This window comes from Culex quinquefasciatus, chromosome 3 (genome assembly GCF_015732765.1).
Source record: "Culex quinquefasciatus strain JHB chromosome 3, VPISU_Cqui_1.0_pri_paternal, whole genome shotgun sequence".
Lineage (NCBI taxonomy): Eukaryota > Metazoa > Arthropoda > Insecta > Diptera > Culicidae > Culex > Culex quinquefasciatus.
In genome coordinates, this window is record NC_051863.1 from 32,954,083 (window position 1) to 32,979,089 (window position 25,007).

Consider the following 25,007-nt stretch of genomic DNA (forward strand, 5'->3'; position numbering starts at 1 on the left):
TCGGAAAATTTCACGAATGTTTCATATTTTAACATTGAAAATCGGACCATTAGTTGCTGAGATATAAGGAACAACTCGTATCTTTGTATTCACAGTAATGCACTCTGCTAAAACGCTCAACCAAACCACAATGGACAAACTAATGATGCAAAATGGCTTCTTTGGGCATACCGAAGGCACCAAAAAAGTTTCAGTAGGATTAAAAAATACAAAAATTAAAATTTAAGAAAAAAGACCGATTTCGTAGAGAATTGCTCTAGAGCATCCTGCATTAGTTTGAATTCTAAATTTTCTAACATTTTAATTAAACGCAAAACTATGTACTTTGTATCCACTTCGAACAACGTCAAAAAATCGACACCGTTATTTTTTCTAGATATCAATTTATGTGTTATCAGAAAAAGCAAACAATTTCCAATCATACCTCCTGTGTTTAAAAAATGTATTAGAATAATAATTTCAGAAAAATGTCTACGAAAAGCATAAATCATTAGAAACCATTTTCTACGTATCAATTTTGACCTACATTGCCTAATAATTTGACTTGTTTTCCTTCTTTTTTTCTCAATGTAATTAAGACAACTCAATGAACTTAGAAAAGGTCAACTCAATTCGCAATGAATGCCTTTGAACACGCGCCACAACAATTCCGCATCAATTCAGTAGCAATTATCAATTCGTTGTTTTTTTTGCGATCAAGCTATATTACCAGACTGCAGGTCAGGTTCAACAAAATTCGACAGTCAAATCTAGTTGCTCAACTTGGTGCAGGTTGACCCAGCCAGAATGTCTGATAAGAATAAAAAAATATGTAACAGATTACTCTAGACAATGTTGAGCGTGTCCTGTTCCAAAAAAACGAAAACAGATTAGTATAGAACTGACTTTCGTTGTGCTCAGACGTGGATGCTGAAGGAACAGAAACCTCAACACTCCAAACATAATAAAACTTTGTGACCAACTGGTGTGATACAAGTTTAAACCGGATGGATCGACGGAATCCCGACTCAATCTGTGCGGTTAGTTTGAAATCGACGCCCCCAGATAACGACTTGAACTGCAACTATCTGGCCACGCCCACCAAACTTGACGGCGAAGACCACGTTGCGCTGGTTTGGCGCAATGTGCGTGTTAGTTGTACGCTTACCGGAGGATGCAGTTACATTATCCGCGACGTCAGTGGAGCGCTCCAGCCGGGCAGCCTGGTGGCCCTGATGGGACCGAGTGGAGCGGGAAAAAGTACCCTCATGGCGGCGCTGGCCCACCGGAGTGCAGGTGAGTGAACTGGGGGAGGAGCTTCTTAACAAAATTTTAGTTAGTTTTGAAAAAAGTGAACAAGCTCGAAATGCTGCAATACAACATAGTTAAAACAGAAGAAATTTCTACTAAAGTTATTAAAATGTTTCACAAATCTACTCTTAACGTTGGTATTGTTGTAAAAATTGTTTTGTTTTGGTTTTTTTTTTGAGTTTTGTTTATGAGATTGATTCGCGTTCAGCGACCGACCATAGAGTTATCTACGTGCGTATGTATTGCGTGTACGTACACGAAAAAGATTGAGGTTAAATTTTGTACCGGTCAGCAAAACAAATGGCGTGCTAGTGTGCGCGAGATCGGGCTTAGATAACGCTATAGAGTTATCTAAGCCCGCTCTCACGCACACTAGCACGCCATTTGTCATCCGTCATAACAATAAACCAAAAGTGTCGACTACGGCAATCGACCCAGAAACCTTTGACAGACTAACCCAATGACTTAACTGCCTCGGTCACCACAGCTTAGTGACTAAGGAGTAGTCAGATGTCGATGTATGACACTTGTTGGAAATTTATTGTTTTAATGAACGAATCAACACATTTGTTATGATTAGAGGGTGACGATTCTCGAGATTTTCAATTTCCCGGGAATCGAGAGTTGAATTTGGTCATTTTGGTCACCCGGCAGTTTTTTTTTCTATGCCAATAGTGGCAATAATTTAAAAGGAAATGTAATATTATTGTTTCTTTTCAATCAATTAAGTTACATTTAATTCATACTTATTCTATTTTCTGAATATGCAAATACACGATCGTTCCTTGTGCTATTTGGGACTCAATGTTGTAGTTTAAAATGTTAACGAACCTTTATAGGCGATCAAACGTCAAAATTACCCTCCACTAGAGGGCGTTGAAACCTGGGGTGATGTTTACATTATATCCTAAAGAGAGCAAATCGGTTTAAAATTAGAAATTGATTTATTTTATCGTCAAAACGAAATTTGTAAAACATTATACCATTTTAAGGTAAGAAATAAAGAGCTTATTTGATACAAACAAAAATATTTTTATGATGGCCGATTTTACCTGTTCATTATATGATTCAAAATTAGGAAACTTTTACAATCAACCAAAACCTAATTAATTAGTTGAGAAAGTAAGTTATTTAAGTGGACTAATGTTTTTTAAAGTTACTTTTACCATAAAAGCAAAACTTTGTCTCAATAATTTAAATTGGATTGATTTTCAAAATTAGCAATCTAACCTCACTCTCGCGTTTTCAATCCGGATCTCAGAATTTTCAATGAAAATGGCAACTTAGCAAAAAATTCTAAAAGTCAATCGATAATACTTTTTATTCCTTACCTCCTGTTGACTTTATTTTAATCCAAAAGATCAGTTTTCATAAAAAAAATCTTAAAATAGTTTTCACTCCCCTTTGCACTTATCGCGCAAAAACGTAAACGTAACCTTCCACCGAAGTTCTCCTACTCGAATGTAGATGGCGAACCGTGTTTTTAGCTTTGGTTTTGGGGGCCTATTCGCACTGAGTGATTTTTCAAAAGTTTCACAAGCTGGTTGCATTAACTACTAATTAGATTTTTGTAAAGTAAAAAAAATAGCTAATATATAATTTCTCAGTATCGGAATATTTGCAATATGATAAACAACTACTTAAAACAACAATTTAAACTTTTTTTTTTCTTTTAAAGTCAACTGTAAATATTAATTGAAGCAATATTTACAGTTATCAAGAAAACCCGAATGTTCACAATTAGTGGACCTTAACTTTACTAAGATTGATAGAGTGTTTTTTCCAAAATATTATTGAAGTGAAACATAAAATGACTTATTGACATCATAAAAGGATACAGCGAAATTACCCTAGGGAATTAAAAAAACAGATTATTAGGACTGCTATGCTTGAGAGAGGATCCTTTTCCTTCTTAGAAATAATAAATTAAAATAATTCAATAAAAAAAAACATTGGATTTCATTTCTGGGGTGTAACTGCTAAGTATGCTTCAAGATAAATTTTGGGGTCCAATTTTTTGTTGTTGGGCTTCTCTCAATTGAAGAATTCGACGACGTTTTTTCCGCTAGGTTCGCTGTTGTTCCAGCGGTGTTCGGAATGACAGCCCCCATACAGTTTGAGCAGTTTTTAGGGAAAAATCGCGTTTATGATGAAAAATCAAGCATTTTCAGAAAAGTGGGGTATTGCAAAGTGTGGCAATTTCGCTAACGATCATAATGCGTGGTGATTTGTAGTGATTAATTGTGACTGGAATTTTATTAAAACGATTTTTCTAAAAAGATGATCGATATTTTGGATAACTTGAGTTAAATGTTGCAAAAGTTAAAAGTAATGATGAAATGTTATGTAAAAGTGTTTAAACTTTACTTCTCTTCCCCTTTGATCAAAATATTGACCTTAAAAATGCATTTTGGTGATTTTTTGGATTTTTTTTGGAAAAATTCGAATAACTGACTATTTTTTTAGAAAATTATTGTTATTATGCTGTAATATGACTCTAATAGTTTGTTCTATCAATAATACACACATAAGGAGCATTATCAATCAAATAAATCATATTTAAATCAATTTTTCAAAAGATCTTTTTGGTAAATTTGAGGAAAAAACATGAAAAATTAACTCAGCCCCTATGATTTTAACATCATTCGATTCGTTTATGCGATTGCCACACTTTACAATGACTTTCATCGACGTTAAAAAATATTTGAAGGAAATAAAAATCAAAAACTGCAAAAAAAAATATATTTCCAAGCACGCTGTCATTCCGAACATCGTTGCGTAGTGCTTCTACTCGCCACCAGGATGCGTGCACGTTTCTGTCGAATCTCTCAATTATAGTTATTGGAATTTTCGACTAGTCAAATTTTAAACTTTCTGAATAGCAAGATCAGAGAAGCATTGGTTTATTCGAACTTGGACATCGAATATTGAACTTCCAATATTCTAAACAATCTAGAATTTTTCAAATATTTTTCTGATTAGTTTATATAATTTTGCTTCGAAATTTATAAGTAAAAAATTTCCCGGGAGTCTCGACCGAATTTCCCGGGAATCGAGAGGTTTGTACTTATTGCGTGGAGACGACTCCTACACTTGGAATGACTTAACGGCCTAACAACAACCAAGGCCGGGACCGACACATTTTACTTCCCCTTCCGATGGAAGGTTGGAGCAGATGGGAATCGAACCCATGATCTTCCGCTTATGAAGCGGACAGCTAGCCACTCGGCCAAACCTGCTACCCTATCCGAAGGCCTCGGAAAAATTTCACTTCGGATAACACTGACCTACAAAAATTGACTCAACTCGAGGGGAAGAACGAAGTTTTAGGTCCCCAGAAACCCGTGCACTTTGAATTTTTCAAAAATATTTAGGCAGGGCCGAATGGTTTTACTCCAAAGTTTGTATGGAGAATTCGGGCGGTTCGTCGCTGTGGGAGTAGCGAACCACGGTTACGTCACGACTGTCATCCACAAATAAAGCGAGTGAAGTCAAAATCGAACCAAGATCGAACCAAGTTTTTAGCGCGTAGCGTTTGAAAATGTCGTTTGCGTTTGAAAACTTTTTTTCAGTCCTTTTTTTAAAAGATTTACGTTTAATCACGGGTAAGAATCTTCAAGCAATTTCAATATGGCGACTTGTATCAGAAGAAAGTGAGGCATTTTCGCTAGTTCTCACTGTTCTGTGTTCTGCGTGCACGTTCGCAAATATCGACCACACACATACTAACACAAAGCGCCACCAAGAGGCAAAAGGTAGTTACGAATATTTTTGGCACTTTGGTTAAAAAATATGCGGTTTTGCAAAAACAAATAACAAAACCAACTTTTAAGTGTAGTTCGACTATCAAACTTGTAATTCGTTGCTGATTTGTTAGGATTTTTTTTAAAAATAAGGAGTTTTTTTGCAGCACCCCTTTTGGGCGGTCATTTCTGTTGTCACCTTTTGGTTCCTTGGATTAGCCATGGATAATTTCACAGTGTAATAAACAGGGCAGCTACCACCACGCGGCGCCACCGTTTTGATTGAGAAAATGATACAGGTTTTTCAGACGAGTTTCAATCCCGTGGTTTAATCCTAGGTTTAATCACAGACACCCATCTGTGCTAATACTTTGCTCGGCAACTCATGGAAAACACCACCAAGTCTGTTTGTCCCTAGGGGGGTGACACTTAGGTTTTGCCGGGTCTGGAACTTCGAGCTCGGAGCCAGCACCGATCTGAAACCTTGCCTGGAACTTTGATATTTTTTAAACCCAACTTGTTGGACTCGGTTTAGCGTGCACTGCTCAGCAGCTGTCAGTCAAAAAAACAAAACAAAGGCCACGTTTTTCGCGAAAATTCTCGGTGATGCGATGTGCCCAATCAAGGCGTCCGTGAGCGGACACTGGAATCGTTCCGAGTTCGTGAGGTGCGGCACACATGGAGCGGACATCATCGTCGTCGGCAAACCAGAGTATGCAGACCGTTTCGAGGACTGGGCATATGAAGAGGAAGGGTTGAAGTTTTACCGACGGAATTTCCAGCCGGACGAGTTGCGGATGTTTGGAAAGCGGCCAAGGCCGATTAACTCCAACTCGAACAACTCGACATCGAACAAAGCGTGAGGCTCTTGATCTTTGTCAGCGGGATGGTGCGCAGCAAAATCTTCTCTGGAGGTTCTTGCTACTGAAGTCGAGCGTGACGTTGTACAAGTTATGCGTTTGTACGAGGTAATCGTTAAAGCTCTCCTTCGGAGCGATTCCGGTGAAAATGATCTCCTTGAGGTTGGAGTTGCGCAGACATTCGGCGAAATCGCCTACAGTTGTAGGGCAGCAGGAACGTTCACGTAGGGAGCAGTTCAGCGTGGCCGCAATCGGATCGAACTGTTCAAAGTTTCCAAACTTTTCAGCGTTTCCTGCGTCGGAGACAGTCCCAAGTACTTCATCGTGCGCTTCAAAGCCTCCAAAAAGTCCACAGTTACCTGTTCATCATCATCCGGCTCGTGGTCCCAGCCGCCGCCAGAACTGGTCAGTAGTGGGCAGCTTGGCCAACCGGAAGTTGGCGAAATTCTTGGCGCGATTATTGGGATTGATTAGATGTATGTGGTGCAGCCCGAGAGTGGCAACGTTCGGAGAGTATCGTAGAATCTTTTTCAATGTAGTTCTTCTTTCTTTAGAATAATAAACCAACTTTCTCAACACTACATTTTCTTACTTATAGCGGGAACCAGATTTCGCAACACCACCAAGTCGATCAACCGCATTTAATCGGGCAGTTCCACGCGTGCGTTTGGCCGGATTGCTATTTTTGAGTGCCAATGGATGCTGGAACAGAATGATCCAGTTTGCCAGATTCCGTGGAATATCGGCTTACTATCCTTTGTTGCTGTTCCGGATACTATATTCGACCGTTTGTTGGGTCAACTGTTCTAGGCCTTCGTGACCTGCCCAGAGTGCTCGTGGTTCCAATGTACGGGGCATTGTCAGAGCTTCAGCTTTGCAACAAACGGGTAGAGCCGATCGTTTGGAGAATTGTGAATGCTGCAGCGTATCAAATCCTATAGCTGTTCGCTCTCGTAACTAATAGTCGCGTCTTTGACTTTCTGGAATAAACCTTCGAAAATCCCTAAGATGAACCTAAAAGCTGGTGCCACGACCTGTGCGAGTGCGACCGTGGTCAGCTAGCCAACATTTGCCGATGCAACCAATCTCTTGTTGAATGAGTAAGAGTTGGACATTATTTTGGGACGGATTTGGTCTGCAGAAGCAGAAAAATTTCAATCTAGATTAAGATTAAGTTTGCTGTTGGAAATTACATTTATTCTGCTTGCATCGGGTTTTTAAAACTTAACAAAATCCTCCATTGCGTTTTCAATTTTCTCCAGTACCGGATCCACTTCCAGAACTTCCTATGGAACCACAAACAATAGTCGAGCAAGCACGATCCAGACCACGTCTCGGAGTTGTTTCTTGGTTCCCTTTGCTGCCTTCTCGCTTATTTTCTTTGGAATTATAGATCGTCTTCTTTGTGTCTTAATCGAACTCGTCCAAATAGTGCGCGTCATCGACCAACCATGTCGGCACCTAGTTGCAGCTGGCCATGCCCTAAATAGTCGTCAATGTACACATATACGATCCTCAGTAACTGTTGATCAGGCGTTCTGCGAAATTAAGATCACCTTAAGTCACAAGTTCATGACCGATTAATGTTTAGTATACGTACCGGTGGAATTAGCGTCTGCCGTGAGGAAGGCGTCCTCTAAATGTGGATGAAGTCTAAATTTTCGTCGCACATTGAAGGTAAACTCCGACATTCGATGCGATTGCCGGAAGGTACTGCAAAAATAATTAATTACAACAAATTCGTGTCAAGAATGCCGACTACAGCAACTTACCATTCAGACTGTCTGCTGGCACCATCAAGCTTCCACAGTTGCAGAACACGAATTAGGACGTGGGTGGCCCTCGAACCGCTGCGATCGCCATTTCGAAATCGAGTTGCGAAAGGGAGTCGCTACAGTTGACGGCGGTGCAGGATCATTCGTGGGCGTCATACAACCCGACGGAGGTTCGTTATCTTGGTTTTGCGTGCACTTTCCGGTTTCGCTTGCTTCGAACGGTAGAGGTTGTCCAGCCCGGGTGCATCCCCCTCACTTCCTCTTACCACTGCTCCCTTTGGCCGAGGCCTTCTTCGCGAGCGCCTTCTGCCGCTTCTCCTCCTCCTCTTCGAGCCGTATGTTCTCGATGTACTCCTGCAGGTCAATCTTCTTGCTGATGTACTCTTCGCGCTGGACCTGCGCAAAGTTGAACTTCATCGTACGGTCGTCAAAGTAGCGGCTCGTAGCCGAAGATGGCCCGGATGTGGGACGAGATTTCCTCCTCGGCGCCCTCGTCGTCTATAAAGTCTTCCATCTCGGAGTCCGAGTCCTGGAAGACGGAGAGGCGCTTCTTGAACTGGGAAGAGGATGCTGGGGGAGGGCCAGATCGTTTGCGCTGGACGTCCAGCGGAGGGAGTTGGCGCGTCCGTTAGACGTTCGCCGGGGGAATGGTCAAGATTTGGGTTGGTCTCTGGAGGTGGGTGGGGCCACTTTGGCGGAGGAGGATGACGACAATGTCGAGGGTTTGCCGGAAGTGGCACTTGAGATTGGCTTCCTGGTGGAACTTGAAGAGGGCGTCGGGTGGGTTTTGACGGCGTTGAAGAGGTTGGCTTCTTGGAGGCGAGGGCAACTTCCAGCTTGCTTCGGGCGGGGTCAACGGGTTTCGAGGGAGCGCAGGAACGTCGTTCTTCCGGTTTTGAAAATGAAGCTGAAGTCGGTGGCTTGATCACGGGTTTGCTCGTGGAAATGACTGAGCTTTGGAATGCGGCCGTTCGGGGTCTTGGTTGACGGGTTGGGCCGCGCCAGTTGAAGTGGCTGACGGCGCGGATCTTCTTCTCCTCCAAGTAAGCCATCCGCCCTTCGTACTTTCTTTTCCTTCTTGGTCATCAACCGTTCCGGTTCCTTCTTCTTTTTCTCCAACGTACCCAGTGGCGTCACAAGCTCGACCGGTTCTATCTGCTTCTGCTCGGCCAGCTTTAACAGCGTGGCGAAATCCGGTGGAGGAGGTCCCTGCGGTCGTTTGGCTTTCTTCTTCGCAGCTTCCTTCTTTCGCCTTTGCCTCCAATTTCGTCCTTCGCTCCTCGTACCGATCCGATCAACCACCTTCCGGCTACTTCCGGCCGTTTCCTCCCGTACTCCTCCCCCAGTTCCGTCCTCGGAGAATTTTCCTCCTCCTGAACCCGGTTCAACGCGTCTTTCACCCGCGCCTTCGCCTTTTGCATTTCATCCTTTGATATGGTCCGCTTCTCCCCATTTTTGAACTTCTCCTCCTGCGTCGCTTTGTACTTGTCCATCAGCTGCTGGTAGATTACGGACGCTACGTTCGACGTGTGTGCCCGTAATCATCCTTGTCCGGCTGTTCCGGACCCTGGAGCGTCACGGCCGTGTCCTGCATGTCAATCGCATTGTCCAGCACGTTTGCTGCTAAACAACATTAAAAAGCAAAAAAAAAAACAAACAAAATCCGAAACAGAGCTTGACGTAACAAAACGTCACACGTTTTACACTTTTAACAAAAGTTACCCTAATTTGCAAAGAAGTTAGCTCGGGGCTCGAAGTTCTGGCACCGTGCCAGAACCGCGCCGAAAACCTGAAGTGGCACACTCTTGGTTTGTCCCATCATTTCACGAAATTATCAGTGTTACGAAGTATTGTGTCTTGTTTCAAAATGTTAGATTTTGAGATAACACCGCTTGGCAGCAATCTTTGTTTTGGGTGTTTCTTTAACTTATCAAAACTCTCCCTTCCAGCAAACACCCTCGTCTCCGGCAGCATCCTGCTCAACGGCCAACACGTGGGCCCCTCAATGTACGACGTCAGCGGCTTCATCTACCAGGACGAGCTGTTCTACGCGTCGATAACCGTCAGCGAGCATCTCCACCTGATGGCCCACCTAAAGCTGGGCCGCTCGCTATCCGCACCCGATCGTAACGAGCTGGTCCGCGAGCTGCTCCGCCGAACGGGACTGACCAAGTGCGCCCACACCCGCGTCGGCGAGGTTGGCCAGGGCAAGACGCTCTCGGGCGGGGAGAAGAAGCGACTGGCGTTCGCGAGTGAGCTGCTGTCGCGGCCGAAGATTTTGTTCTGCGACGAACCGACCACCGGACTGGACTCTTATAGTGCGGGGCAGTTGGTCGCGATGATGCGGGACTTGACCCGCGGGGGGACTTCGGTGCTGTGTACGATCCATCAACCTTCGGACGAGCTGTTCCACATGTTTGACAGCGTGATGCTGTTGGCGAATGGACGCGTTGGTTATTTGGGCAGTCCGCGCGGGGCTACGAGTTACTTTGAACGGTTGGGATTGGTTTGTCCAGGGAGCAGCACTACGGCGGAGTTCCTGCTGAAGAGTTTGTCAAATAGGAGTGAATGTCGGGGGATGAAGAGTTTGAAGCCGGAAGCTATTTGCGATCGATACCTGCAGAGTGAGCAGTTTCAGCAGCAGGAGCTGGTGATCAACTCGGAGATTTTCCTGTCTCAGTACGGCTACAGGAAGAGGTGCTTGAAGCGACGGAAGCAAGACGGTCGTTCATGTTGGTTCTACACGCTGTACTACCTGATGAAGCGGAACTTCTTGCAATCCCATCGGGATCCTACCTTGCAGTACATGAAGCTGGCGCAGCGAATAGTTATAGCCCTGCTAGTGGGACTGTGCTTTTCCAACACGATCGACCTGACCCAGGCTGGAGCGCAAGCCGTGCAGGGCATCATCTTCCTGATCGTGTCGGAGAACACCTTTCTGCCGATGTACGCCATGCTCGCCGTCTTCCCCGAGTCCTTCCCGCTGTTCCTGCGCGAACGTAAGGCCAACCTGTACGGGACGATGCAGTTCTACGTGGCGCAGATCTTGGCGATGGTGAGTCGTACCATTGTGATTATTGCGAGATTAAACGTAACGCGTCTTCATTCCAGCTCCCCTTTGTCCTGCTCGAGTCGTTGAGCTTCATACTGATCGTGTACTATCTGGCCCATCTGCGGCCAACGCTGCTCGGACTGCTGTGCACCGTCGGAACCAGCGTGCTCGTCATGAACATCTCGCTAGCCTGCGGCTGCTTCTTCTCCACCTTGTTCCCATCGGTGCCGATGGCCATGTCCTATCTGGTACCCTTCGATTACATTCTCATGATCACGTCGGGAATTTTCATCAAAATCAGGTATCTTCTTCAAAACAATCTTCTCAAAACTGAACTTTACTCACATTTCAACCCCAACAGGTCGATGCCAGTGGTCCTGCGGTGGCTCCCGTTCGTGTCCTGGATGATGTTTGCCACCGAGGCCATCTCGATTGCCCAGTGGGACGGAATCGAACATTTGAGTGAGAGTTTTGCTACCTTTTCCCCCCAATCAAATTCAAATCATTCGAAAAATCTTCCCCAGATTGCACGGGAGTTCCCCGAGCGGCCTGCCACCACAGCGGCGAGGACGTCCTGAGCCAGTACTCGTTCGCGCGGGAGCACCTCCGGACCGATCTGGGCGCGCTAGTTGGGCAGTACTTTCTGTTTCACGCCCTGGCGGTGCTGTGCCTGATGAGGCGGGCAAATCGAAGTTAGAGTTAATAATAAGAAAGAGTAATGTAATGTAATGTTTAGGAGATGTTTCTCTTAATAATTGTTTTTGTTAGTTAATAGTAAGAATTATTAGCTCACACTTTGAATGTAGAATGTTGAATGTTGAACAATAAAATTATTACTCTGCAAAAATGCAAACAGTTTAAACAACTATTTTAACTGAAAATTAAAAAAAATCAATCCATGTTTTTATTTTTTTTAATGTACTATTTTTATTTCTTCCTGATTTTCCGAATTATTTTTTTTAATTTTCTTAGGATTCTATTTTTTTATTTTTTTAAATGTTCAAAATTAAAAAAAAAACAAAACTTTTTAGATGTTTTAAAATTTTAAAAGTATCCATTGTTTCTAAATTTTCAAAACTTCTTCTTGATTGAAAAAAATAAATGTTCTTCATTTTCTGAATTTTATATTTTTTTATTTTCTTTATTTTTTTTAAGTTTCTGAATTTTGTTATTTTTTGAAATGTTCAAAATTAAAAACAAATTTTTCAGATGTTTTTCATTTTTTAAAGTACCTAAAGTTTCTTAATTTTCAAAATCTTCTTGTTTTAAACATTTTTCTATTTTTTTTTAATTCTAAATTTTTGATTTTTTTCTAATTTTTATTTTTTAACATTTTTTTCAATGCTTAAAATTTAAAAAAAAAATAATTTTCTAAATTTTTTAGATGTTTTTTATTTTAGATTTCTAAATTTTCAAAATCTTCTAAATAAAAATAAATGTCGCAAATTTTTAATTTCTCTAAATTTTAAGATTTTTTAAATGTTCTTCATTTTCTATATTTTCCTGATTATCTGACTTTTTTATTTTCTATATTTTTTAGAAGTATTTTCAAAATTTTCTTATTTTTTAAATATTAAAATTTTTGAAAAAAAACTAGTTTCTAAATTTTTTAGATGTTTTTCATTTTTTAAAGTATCTAAAGTTTTTATTTTTTTAATCTTATTCATGATTTAAAAAAAAATGTCTTAATTTTCTAAATTTTATATTTATTTCTTTTTTTTATGCTCAAAAAAAATCATCTATTTTTTATGTTTTTCATTTTTTTATGTTTTTTTAAATGTTTTTTTTTATGTTTTTTCCAAATTTTCATAATTTTGAATTTGTTTAAATTTTCTAAATTTATCAAATTTTCTAAATTTTGTTAAGTTTTAAAATTTTCTTAATAAACTATTTTTTATGTTTAACACTTTAAAAAAATCTGAATTTTCTAGATGTTTTTTTCATATTTTAAAGTTTCTAAATTTTCTAAAGCTTCTTAACTTAAAAAAAATGTTATTTTTTTTTAATTTTCTAAATTAAATAATATTCTTAAAATTCTAGATTTTTTTAATTAAATAAAAATCAGATTTTTAAAATTTTCTAAATCTTTTTAAGTTTTCTAAATTTTCTAAACTTTTCTTGATGTTTTTAATTTTTTAAATATCTAAAGTTTCCAAATTTTTCAAATCTTCTTCTTTAGTTAATGATTTAATGCTTAAAATTTTGAAAAAAATCTAAATTTTATAGATATTTTTTATTTTAGTTTTCTAAATATTCAAAATCTTATAAATTGAAAAAAAAGATTTTTAGATGATCTTCATTGTCTAAATTTTCTCAATTTTCTATATTTTCCTGATTTTCAGATTTTTTTTTAATTTTCTATATTTTTTTAAAGTATTTTCTAAATTTTCTTTTTTATATATTTTTGCCTTCCTCACCTTACTGAGGAAAGGCTATAAAATCACTCGAAAAATGAACTTCTTAATTCGACCTCGTAGACCCACCTTCACGTATACCTATCGACTCAGAATCATGTTCTGAGCAAATGTCTGTGTGGATGTGTGTAGGTGGGTGGACAAAAAATTGTCACTCGATTATCTCCGGACTGGATGAACGGATTTTGACCGTATTAGTCTCATTCGATCCGTCTTGGGGTCCCATAGGTCTCTATTTATAACCAGCAAGTTTAGTTAAGTACTTCAAAAGTTATGCTAAAAAAACGATTTTGGCGTATGTCCGGATGATCGTAAAAAGGGTGGTTTTTGCAAGAAACCCTATCAAGTTATACATTTTCAGAAAGGTATTAATAAGACCTTTAAAATGAGCCCAAAACATTGAAGATGTGACAACACTATCAAAAGTTATTAGCACTTAAGTGTTATTTATACACTTTTCAAAGGCCGGATCTCAGATATTTCAATGAAAATGATGTCCGGGTCCATCATGCAACCCATCGTTAGTTAAATAATCGAAAGACCTTTCAAATGAGCCTTAAACATCAAAGATCTGACAACCCTATCAAAAGATATTGGTACTTAAGTGTTATTTATACACTTTTTAGAGGCCGGATCTCAGATATTTCAATGAAAATGATGTCCGGGTCCATCATGCGACCCATCGTTAGTTAGATAATCGAAAGACCTTTCAAATGAGCCTAAAACATCAAGGATCTGACAACCCTATCAAAAGTTATTAGCACTTGAGTGTTATTTATACACTTTTTAGAGGCCGGATCTCAGATATTTCAATGAAAATGATGTCCGGGTCCATCATGCGACCCATCGTTAGTTAGATAATCGAAAGACCTTTCAAATGAGCCTAGAACATCAAGGATCTGACAACCCTATCAAAAGTTATTGGCACATAAGTGTTATTTATATACTTTTCGAAGGCCGGATCTCAGATATTGTGATAGAAATATTGTCTGAATCTTCCATGTGAACTATCGTTGGATAGGTATTTTTTTTATCAGACCTTGCCGATGAACCAGAAAAATTGATGGTCTGCGAACCCTATCAAATGAAATGAGTAATAAAGTTGATTTGTTAAACATTTTAAGGGAATGTTGCTATTTTTACTGAATGTATTGACTTTATGAATGTGAGGAAGGCACCAACCACCTAAAGGTGGATTAAGTAACGTTTTTTAATTTGCAATTATTATTTTTTATTTGTAAACTGTCTTTAGTTATAAGATTTCTATTCTTATTTCTTTCTTATTTAATTTTCTAAATTTTCCAAGTTTTCCTTTTTTTTAATTTGCAATTATTTTTTTTTATTTGTAAACTGTCTTTAGTTATAAGATTTCTAAATTCTCTATTTTTGTTTATTTTGCTATTATTTTAAAAATTCAAGAAAAAATCTCAATTTTTAATTTTCTATCATCTGAATTGGCTTTCGGATTTACGATGCGGAAAAAGCTCATCAGTTCTAAACTATCAATCTTATTCAGTTTTCCTTAACGAAACATGTACAGTTTTGCCTCTATCACAATAACTTAACGTCCAAAAATAATGAAGAATACCTTTTGCAGAGCAGCATCTTCCCTCATTTAAAATTATCCGGATGAGTATACTTGGCGGTGAAAATGTAGAACAGCGCCGGTGCCGGGACGAGCAGCAGCGCAAAGTACGACACACCGTACGGGATCGAGATGATGCCGAACGCCAGCAGCAGCCAGTGACCAACTGAAATATATATTAAAACAATGCTTCAGAATGATCATTGATCATGGGAGAGGATTTTTTTTGGGCTCAACATACGAATAATGGTCACGTTTCGCATCTGCGTGACGGACGTTTCCAGCAGGGACTTCATCGTCTGGTCAAGTTTGATCGAAAAGTGCAACGCGTTGGACACCACCGAGATGACGATGCTCAGGTAGGGGAAGGAGTAATCTGGAATTTATAATAGTAGTAGTTTCTGATTCGGAAACTCAAAAGGGGTTTCCTACAGATGAGTCCTCCAGCAACGGCATGCAACAGCGAAAGGATCGGAAAGATGTACAGCGCGTAGTACACGGCCATCTTGCCACGGAACGGCAAAAACTTAACGTTCAGCGCCGGCCGGATAATCATCATGAACGTAACGCAAAAGAGATAAAACACGAAGATCATCGTTTGCAGCGGATAAACCGCCTCCTGGGTGCAGTACAGCGTCGTGTCATAGTTCGGCGTCGGATTGTGAAACAAGGTATACCAGTCGGACAGCTTCCGGACGCCACACGAGTTGATCCGGAGCTCCCACAGCGGATCGGTAAAGAGAATCGTCAGAAAGCCCGACAGCAGCACCTCAACGCAAGCGCTGGCGTGCAGAATCAGCTCGCCCCGGCTGAACCGACGTTGCTGGGCGTTCAGGTCGATGCAGAACCAGTGGATGATCAACGGCAGAATGGCCATAAACCCCAAATAAAGCCAATCGTGCTCGCTGAGGTCCGACTCGCACGGAGTGCACACGTTGTTTACGTTTACCCGGAATCCCCGGGCGCAGGCCCCACACTCGCTGAGGGACGCATTCTCCAGCAGCGTCCGGCCGCAGTAAAGGCCCGGACATTTGTCGACGGCTTTTAGCATTTGTGAGAAGGAAATCCGCGGTTCCGACGGAAAGTTTACATTTTTTTCGCGAGATTTGCGACTTTTGCTAAACACTAGTTTGTTTTGATTTTACTTTTTGACAGATTGTTGGTTGCATTTTCCTTTCGTTTCATTTTCCATTTGTACCTATCGAAGGACGCGTCGTGTTGGGGTTTAGCGTTTAGGTCAACCAAGAATCAGGAAAAAGAAACAGGATTTCGGCTCGAAAAATGAATCTTTTTTAAAAAAAAAATCGCTTTCTCGATCGCATCAGTCTTATAAAAAAAAAAAACAAAAATCCAAAAATATAAAAAAAGAAAATCAAAAAAAAAATAAAAATTGTAAAATTGTAAAAAAAATGATGAAATTATTTGCATAACTTTCGAGTGGACGATGTCACTCAATGCCGAGGCAGGAATCTTGTTGTAGGCTGATTATTTAGAGTTCTGGTATTATCGCGGGCGTCTATAATTAGAGTTCGCGCGTCGCGCGCGCTGATATGACCGCAGGATAATGGCCGCATGACAGCCACAGAACAAATTTTTGGCTGTTGTCAAAGGTTGCCTTGAGTTTTCAGCTGACTTTTTGGAAAATATTCAAAACAAATCAAGTTGACAGCCAAATCAACGTAGCATTTCAGTTCAACTTGCTAATTTTTACACTGCGGTAGTAAGGCGGCTATAATCTCCTGTCAGTCACAGCGCAGGAGAAACGTGATTTTATCTCGCAATAAGCAATAAGTTTTTTTTTGTTAAAATACTGCGGTGGTAGCGCGCTGGAAGCATTGAAACCTTGATTGAAACATTTCATGCTCTCAATCAGCTGTTGCCTACACGTTGCGCGAGGATTGGGCGAACATAGTTATTATAAAAAAAGTTGTTCTTTTTAAATCAAGATTTAAATTTAATTTGGAAAAGTCCTATGTGCAATGCCGCAATAATTTGATCCAATGTGTTAAATCCTATGTGCAAAATTTGACCTATGAAACGTGTCCTATGTGCAATCACAGGTCGTATGAAACAAATTGTTTCAGAAAAAAATTCAACTAGACTTCTGATTATTCCCGTTAAGTGCCCTTGAAAAGCATCAGTATATGTCCATTTGGGCGTTACTAGTATCGAAAAATACCTAACCGTGTTTAAATGAGAATTAAAAATGTACATCAAAACTTTGACATCAAATTTCTCAGGTTGAGGTTTTTGCACATAGGACCTTTTGAAAATTTACTCTAGAAATGAAAAAAACGTCTTAGTCACCAGTTTAGTAAGAGTGCAAGGGCGAGTGCTATGATTGAAATCGCAGTGCTATTCGCTAAAATAGCACGCGTGCTAACCGCGCGCAGTGCCAATGCATGTCTGGAAATAGGATTTCGGCTCGAAAAATGAATCTTTTTTTAGAAAAAACGCATCAGTCTTATAAAAAAACAAAATTCCAAAAATATAAAAAAGTAAATTAAAAAAATTTAAATTGTAAAATTGTAAAATTGAATAAGTTTAAAATTTTAAAAATAATGTTTCAGTTTAATTAGAGCGAGTTGCGGCGCTATAACCACGGCAAATAGTGTCCAGGGCATTCGTGGAAATACAATGTCCCATCCCAGAGGGTCCCGGAGTACCAAACCTTCTTAGCATGGTGCTCCCAACGAATACAACCAAAATCTCGGAGCGTATGGTGGTGTGTCCCCACGCTTCTTCCTCCCCTGTCGATTCAGAATTGTGTTGTTGTTCGAACACTCAGTGCTCAAACTCAACCCAATTCAAGGGGTAGGACAGTGAGTAATTTTGAGACATTTTGAAAAAAAATGAGTCAGATTGAGCCACTCTCGTTACTCAAAATTGTTCAGTTTTTCACGAACGACGTAACCCGCTTTGACACTGACGTTTGGATCGACATTTGTCACCGAGCATGATTGTCAAAAACATAAAGAGCAGAAAACGTGTTTCGGCGGCCCAAAGTTTTCAATTTTGTGTAAAATTAGTCCATGAAAAATCTTCATCCTTTTTCCCTTTCTATTTCCCCTTGGGGGTCAGTGCGTAGGACCAAATATGTGAGCGCCTGTGAGCAAGCACCTTGGAGTGTTGCACCGAGCCATGTTCCGACGAAAACGACCAGGATTGAAAATAGGCTGGCGGCGGATACACGGGTTCAGGAAGTTGAAGTCGAGCCCAAGTGGTGGCCAGTACGTGATGCTAAAGTCGGCTTGAGTTTGTGAGTTTTGAATGACCGCGACTTTAAGAGCTTCCCGCCCAGTCAGATCACCACAACAACAAAAAGGTTCCGAAGGAAGAGGTGCTCTAAGAACAAAAGATCAAATGGTTCCAAAAATTGAACTCAACATGCAGTTTGAGATTATTAGCAAGACGAAAACACTCAACATAGCCCCATTACGAGTCATCTCTGCGATACGGCTTTACGCAGTAGGCCTGGCCGCTTTAACGCTTGTGATGTTTCAATGCATTCCGATGCAATGGTGCACTACAAATGTTAATAAATGACAAGAAGAGTGCTAGGCGTCATCTAACCTAAGGCACTCTCCAGGATCCCTTCGAAAGATTGGCTGCGCTAGGGTCTGATTAGATTAGATTAGATTAGAAAATAATGTTTCAGTTTAATTATAAAATTGAATAATTTTAAAACCCGAGATAAAACAACTGATTAAAAAAATGTTAATTTGTAAAATTGTGGAATAGTTAAACCGACGACGTTAAACTGTTAAATGTTAATGTTAGCGATTTCCCTCAAATTCACGTCACATCCGTTTTAGGGAAGTTCTTTCCTGTTGGCCAATTCGATGCATTTTAGGTAGTTGATCTTTTCGTCAGGGTTATGGAAGATCCTATTTTGTTTGTAAATTTTCTACGTGTTGAAAACATTTCAAAACATTGAGTTGTTTTGATAGTAAAACCATTTTCCAGTGTCAAAAGCCTAATTTAAATTTGGTTAATAAATTTCGAATCGATTGGTGCTATTTAATAACAACTTAGTTCAATGAAAATCCTTACTCAACAAAAGCGACCTACCCTATGAAGATAGTTTTCGTGAGAAGCGCGTATCCACCTACAGATGGCAATGTGGGCCTCGTTGAAGCTCGTCCGTTAAAAACGCAACTCAAAATTTGTATGATGCTTCGCGGCTAGAGATCCTAAATAGGGAGACTGGTCGAAGTGAATTTGACGTACCCAAACAGACACGAGTTTGACGTATCCAAACGAGCATTTGCCTTTACGCCCAGCAAAACTTATCAGTGTTGCCAAGCTCAAAACATACGTTGCCAGATCGATTTAGCCAGCTTAGACCAGTCTCCCTATTTAGGGTCTCTATTCGCGGCTCGTTTCTCCCAGCCATGCCAGATATACAGATAAATCTGTATTTGACAGATTTTCTGATCCCAAAAATCACAAAAATCTGTACATACTGATTTTTTCAAAATGATCAACAATTTGGTGATTTCATTATGCTTTAAAATAATTTAAAAGCTGGGTGATGAATAAAGAGAATGCGTAACGTGATTTTCGAATGATCCCACTTTGTTTACATCTACATAGTAGGAGGCTGCTCAAGCACAAGCATGACTTTTTTCTTACTGATAGATGAGCTGTTTTATAATCTGTAGTATGCGTTTTATTTTGTCTAGTTTTTGACATTCTTTGTTGGAAAATTGTGTGTATTTTCAAGTTTTGATCGGCTAGAAGAGGTTTTTAATTTTTACGGGTGACGAAAAACTGCGGCGAGAGTGTCATTCTGCGATGACGCAGATTAACTCCCTGGCTAATTCTGGAATCCTGCAGCGCTTCCTGGTCAAGGAAATAAATATCGCTAATTCTAGCGAAGCTGATCCAACAAACAGAGAAGATTTTCCCTAAATCAGTGGGTTGTTATAAACATAAAAAATGTCATGTATGGCTTCGAACTCGACATGATAGAGATAAAATACAGATTTATTTAAGAAAATATTTACAGATCTGTCATAAAATAATCTGGCATCGTTGCTTCCTCCAACTGTTCTAGACTAATATTTGAACATGGCGTATTTTTGAACAAGTTTTTCAAGAAAATTATTCCAGAATGTTTATCTTGCCCTTTTTGAACAGAAACAAAACATAGACATCATAAATTTAAACTATTCACAATTTTCAATGTTTGGCTAGATAATATCAAAGGCCGCCATCTTAGGCCCAAAAGGCCCACAAAACAAGGGGTTGGAAACTCTTAGAGCTATAATTATTATGTTAATCAGTATATCAAAATATATGTTAGTATACTTATTATTTCCTTTTCATATCGCCAGTATGCTTACCAATATACTGAGAGTATCTTAAAATACTAACAGTTTATTGCTTTTCGGTTAGTATACTAACAAGTATACTGGAATATCGTTAATATACTCAGTATTCCTAAGTAATATTAGAGTTTCCAGCCCCTTGCCACAAAAAAAACAGTATTCTCAGTTAGTATCGAGAAATTATACGTGCAAGTTTGTGCAACATGGAATTAAAATTTATTTGCTGTGAAGGTTCCCGAGGCATTTCGAAAAGTTTAATTGCATGTTGCACGCACACACTCTCTTTTTTAATTTCTGGATGGGAGCTGTCATCATGCTGCCTGACTGCAACTAAACGCATAAAATCTAATTAGCCAGTCTGCTCTGTAGTTGACCTCACGCCAAGTTAAAATGGCACGTTCCACTTTCCACTCGTTCCCTTCCGTTGACAGCCATCGCGCTCGACGACCGCCATCTTTGCCATCACTCGTCTGTTGTGCGTGCTTCACGGCGGTGGCTTCCGTGCTCGGTTCGGTGAAAAGGTTAAATTTGCTGCGTTAAATCCCACCGGACAGTGCTAAAAATCGCTTCAATTTGCTCCCCGAACGTTCAGGTATGAAATTTGTGGGTCCATTCGTGCGGTGCGGTGTTTTTTCGTGACGAAATTGTGGCCGGCCGTTTTTCGACGCAGTGAAAATTGGGGCTCGCGCTCCGCCATATTGTTTTTTCGGTCCGTTGTCTTCTTGGCGGCGACTGTTTTGGTTTTCTTAACCCTGCCAACGGCGGCTTGTTTTTGTTTACCTCTGCTCTGGGGCGGTTCGATTTTTTTTTTTGGTAACGTTTTCTTGATTTTTGTGTTTATTCTAGCGAGCGATTAGTGTTTGGGATTAGCGTCGAGATTGTCGTTGTCCGTTTTTTGGGGGTGTCGAAGTTTGCTTGAAGAGTCATCACCATGGACGATAGCAACGACCAGAACAGTCGTGACCGTTCGAGGCGCAATGACCGCGGCCGGAACAACTCCCGGTACAGCAACGATCGGGACCGCAGCCGGGACAGGGACCGTGACCGGAGCGAGTGCCGACGGATTTACGTTTCGAACGTGCCGTACGAGTACCGCTGGCAGGACTTGAAGGACCTGTTCCGCAAGGAGGTCGGCGATGTGTCGTTTGTGGAGTTGTTCCACGACGAGAGCAACAAACCGCGCGGCTGCGGCATCGTTGAGTTTGAAAAGGCCGAGCACGTGCAGTCCGCGCTGGACAAGATGAACCGGTTTGATATTAACGGGCGCCAGCTGGTCATCAAGGAGGACTACGGCAACGAGCGCGACAAGTACGGCCGGGTGGTGCCCAAGTCGTTCCGCGGGAGTGGCGGAGATGGCGGTGGTGGTGGGGGCGGCGGCGGTGGCCGGGACAACGATAACCGAGGTCGCCGGGATCGGGACGATGATCGAATGTACGTGGTTTGGTATTTTTGCTTAGTTCGTAAGATATTTGCTCTGTTTTGTTTGATTTCCTGATGGGGGAAGTGCGTCTGGTGAGAGAGTGTGGTCGTGTTGGAATTGCTCGTCCTGACCGTAGAGTAAAAAAAGATCTTAACGTTGATCATTGTTCATAGTATCAGGTCAGAGGTAGATTCAAAGTCAGTTTGTAATTCGAACAGATTAAATGCTTGTATTTTAATGATAAATTTTCAACTAATCCTGCGTTGTTAACAAAATCCACTTCCACGCAAAGTTACTTCCCCCTGGACGCTCCCCAACTTCCCAACCGACAGCGTAGCAATCATTCCAGCACAGTGGCCACCCAAGTGGCCAGCGATATTCACCAACCAAAATCTTTCTGTTTCTGTACTTTCGTTGTATGTGTTGAATGTGTTTCGCCTCTCCACTCGAATCGAATCTCTGCTTGTGCGATGTAGTTCGGGGCGCGACGACGGCGGTGGCTTCAATCCGGACTTCAACACGTACGGTCTCAGCATCAAGTTCTTGGAGGGGCTCGGCATTCAGGGCCCGCTGCACACCCGCATCTTCATTGCCAACGTGAGTATATCCAACTTAGCGAATGCAGAGTTTCGTTTTTTCTTTCTTTCTTTCTCTTCTTTCCCCCCTTCATTTTTGGGTTTTTCCTGTAGAACGCGTTCGGAACGTCCTGAACCGATCGCTCGATTTGTTACCTTGAGTTACGATAGAGTTTGATAACTGGATATAACTTGTCTCGCAATACGATAGTCTGCATTGAGTAGCTTAAATTTGAAGCGAAGAACGTGCGTAACAAATTTCCTGGCCTCGTATCGCTCCTGTAGAGTACGTTGTATGTGTTAACCTGGAGGATTTTCCTTTTCTCTCTTTTTTTTCTTCCCCTCGCGCGTTCCCCAATCAGCTTGACTACAAGGTCGATGCGAAAAAGCTCAAGCAGGTGTTCAAGTTGGCTGGAAAGGTACAAAATGTTGATCTTTCGGTTGACAAGGACGGCAACAGTCGTGGTTTCGCAGTCATTGAGTACGATCATCCGGTCGAGGCGGTCCAGGCCATCTCGATGTTTGACCGGCAAATGTTGTTCGATCGTCGCATGACTGTGCGTCTTGACCGGGTGCCGGAGAAGGGCGAGCTGAACCGTCTGCCCGAGGGTCTCAAGGGTATCGGCATTGGGCTCGGTCCGAACGGCGAGCCGCTGAAGGACGTTGCGCGCAATCTTCCGTCGCTGCAGCAGAACAATCAAGTTCTGAACAATTCCATCCAGAACGCGGCTCCGACGCCGGTGCAGCCTCCGCTGGGTGCGAATCTGCTGGGCGCGGGCAACACCCTGTCCGGGTTGAACAGCAATTTGGCCGCCCAGTTGAGCAGCGTCGTTGGGCTGTCCAACCTGACCGGTAATCTGCAGAACTCGATCTTGTCCAATGCTGCGGCCGCTGGTTTGTCCAATCTGACCGGGCTTGGGGGCCTGGGTGCAGCGGCGGGTGGTGCCGGCGGCTTGGGCGCTGCCGGCCTCGGCGGAATCGGCAGTGGGGCGTCCGGATTGGCCGGTCTCGGTTCGCTCGGCGGCGGTAACGACGGGGGTCTCGGCAACAACTTCAACCAAAACTACTCGTCGGGCGGCTTCGGCAACAGCGGAGTCGGCGGCAACCGCAACAACGACTACGACCTCGGATCGAACGTGCGCAACTACAGCACCGCTCCGAACGATGACTACGGCCGCAACTACGGCAACATCAACAACGGCAACAACAACCGCAAGTCGTCCGATACGATCATTATTCGTAACGTGAGTAACCCCGCCCCTCAACTCAAAGTTCCTCCTTCCCCTTAACTAACCAATCTCCCTCTCCCCCTGGCAGATGCCGTCGGCCTGGACGTGGCAAACGCTGCGCGACAAGTTCCGCGACGTCGGCGAGGTCAAGTTTGCCGAGATTCGCGGACAGGACACCGGCGTCGTTCGCTTCGCCAAGGAGCGTGATGCCGAGGTTGCCATCAGTAAGTTTCACCCACCTCTTCCTCAAGCAAACCAAAACTAACCGAATCTGTTTCGTTGCAGAAATCATGGATGGTTCCCGGTTCGACGGCCGCACCGTGGACGTCACCTACTTCTAAGTATTTGAGCGTGGGCGCGAGGGATGTGAGTGTGTGTGGGTGTGGGTTTCTGCTGTCATCGCTGTTCGCGCTTCACGTTGGTTCGACTCGATTTTACTCTGGGTTGAAATTCGTTGAAGTCGGTGTCGCTTTTAGTTTGCTCAACATTCTGTAACTTTCGATCAATTGGACAAAGTCAGGCTTTTTGAGTTTCGCTCTTCGACGCACACACAGGGATGATAGCGGTAGCAGTTTTATTGATTAAGGGATCGCGTGTACACACACAATATTGCATACACAAGACTAGGATTACTTGCTTTAAGTTAATAAACTTCAAGACGATTCCGCATGAGGAGAATGTGCGTTCTGCGTTCGGTTCCGTAACACGAAATGGGGCCGCTTTTCATCTCGTTCGTGGCGCAGAAAATTTCTCTTTTCCCCCTTTAGTAGTCAGTTGTTCAAGCGCGTGTTGTCGACAGATTAGACAGGTTGAAGTAGGGTATCGAGCTGTTCAGTTTGCATGAAGGTGTAGTAGGATGGCCGAGTTCAATGTTCGACAAGTGCAAATCTGACGATGTGTACGCTGCGACGGTGCGCACGATTGGTAAAAAATAAAGAATAATATTGAACACGTAAGCTTGCAGGGGGAGAGCTTCATTACGGATGACAACTCCCTTATTATGAGTGCAATTATCGTAAAAACTTCAGACGAAACAGTCGAAATGATTGGTACGACGACGAGTGCGAACGGATTACCGCCGAGAAGAAAGCAGCCTACGACAAGAAGCTGCACAAGGCGACGAGAGGGAACGTGGAACGGTACCGACAGGCTCGGAATCGGCAGGTCGCGATCTTCAAGCTCAAGAAGCGCCAGCAGGAAGACCGGGATTGCGCAGAAATGGAGCAACTATTCCGAGCTAACGAGTCGCGAAAGTTTTACGAGAAGGTGAACCGGTCCCGCAAAGGCTTCGTGCCGCGAGCCGGTTGGAGTCAACCTTGGAGCACCCGCAGCTGATGAACAGTTTCCAGTGCCTGATCTGGAGACGGTTAGGAGAGAGATCAGGAAGCTGAAGAACAACAGAGCTGCCGGCAATGATCGATTAACCGGTGAGCTCTTCTAATATGGAGGAGAGAAACTGGTGAGGGCGCTTCACTGTGTGATTTCCAAGATCTGGGAGGAGGAGAAGCTACCAGAGGAATGGATGGATGGTGTCGTAAGATGGACTGCCGCAACTACCGTGGCATCACGCTTATCAACGCGGCCTACAAAATCCTCTGCCGTCAGCTGTCATCCCAAGCAAGGGGGGCCCTACCAAGCGGGCTGCACTGGCACGCGCGCCACCACGGACCAAATATTTTGTCTCCGACAAATCCTCGAAAAATTTCGTGGGGTCGGGCCGAAGGCCCGAAT

General features: G+C 42.2%; 4 protein-coding genes across 7 annotated transcripts; 3 read left to right on the forward strand and 1 right to left on the reverse strand.

Moving 5' to 3' along the window:
- The first annotated feature begins 698 nt into the window (after positions 1-698).
- Positions 699-11,551, forward strand: LOC6045167 (protein scarlet). Of its 3 annotated transcripts, none has more exons than XM_038264150.1 (5): positions 699-1,275; positions 9,618-10,723; positions 10,780-11,021; positions 11,082-11,182; positions 11,245-11,551. In XM_038264150.1, exons 1-5 carry the CDS (start codon positions 987-989, stop codon positions 11,415-11,417), a joined length of 1,911 nt encoding a protein of 636 aa, XP_038120078.1. In that variant the 5' UTR covers positions 699-986; the 3' UTR covers positions 11,418-11,551. The 3 variants fall into 3 exon arrangements, with proteins under 3 accessions (XP_038120078.1, XP_038120079.1, XP_038120080.1); XM_038264151.1 differs by lacking the exon at positions 699-1,275 and adding an exon at positions 5,565-5,745; XM_038264152.1 differs by lacking the exon at positions 699-1,275 and adding an exon at positions 9,164-9,537.
- On the forward strand, positions 5,745-6,856 carry LOC119770039. 2 transcript variants are annotated; one of them, XR_005278629.1, is made up of 3 exons: positions 5,745-6,117; positions 6,181-6,428; positions 6,492-6,856. XR_005278629.1 is itself a non-coding variant. In XM_038264153.1 (2 exons), exons 1-2 carry the CDS (start codon positions 5,987-5,989, stop codon positions 6,365-6,367), a joined length of 318 nt encoding a protein of 105 aa, XP_038120081.1. In that variant the 5' UTR covers positions 5,745-5,986; the 3' UTR covers positions 6,368-6,474. The 2 variants fall into 2 exon arrangements, 1 of the variants encoding a protein (XP_038120081.1); XM_038264153.1 differs by lacking the exon at positions 6,492-6,856 and having other exon boundaries at positions 6,181-6,474.
- A 3,071-nt stretch (positions 11,552-14,622) lies between the features above and the next one.
- Positions 14,623-15,770, reverse strand: LOC6045168 (JNK1/MAPK8-associated membrane protein). Its single transcript, XM_001862532.2, has 3 exons — positions 15,152-15,770; positions 14,961-15,095; positions 14,623-14,885 (listed from the first exon to the last, which is right to left on the reverse strand). Exons 1-3 carry the CDS (start codon positions 15,768-15,770, stop codon positions 14,746-14,748), a joined length of 894 nt encoding a protein of 297 aa, XP_001862567.1. The 3' UTR covers positions 14,623-14,745.
- A 4,725-nt stretch (positions 15,771-20,495) lies between these two features.
- Positions 20,496-24,232, forward strand: LOC6045169 (myelin expression factor 2). The gene is made up of 6 exons (XM_001862533.2): positions 20,496-20,644; positions 20,899-21,483; positions 21,949-22,069; positions 22,410-23,291; positions 23,365-23,500; positions 23,562-24,232. Exons 2-6 carry the CDS (start codon positions 20,984-20,986, stop codon positions 23,615-23,617), a joined length of 1,695 nt encoding a protein of 564 aa, XP_001862568.2. The 5' UTR covers positions 20,496-20,644; positions 20,899-20,983; the 3' UTR covers positions 23,618-24,232.
- Positions 24,233-25,007: the final 775 nt, after the last annotated feature.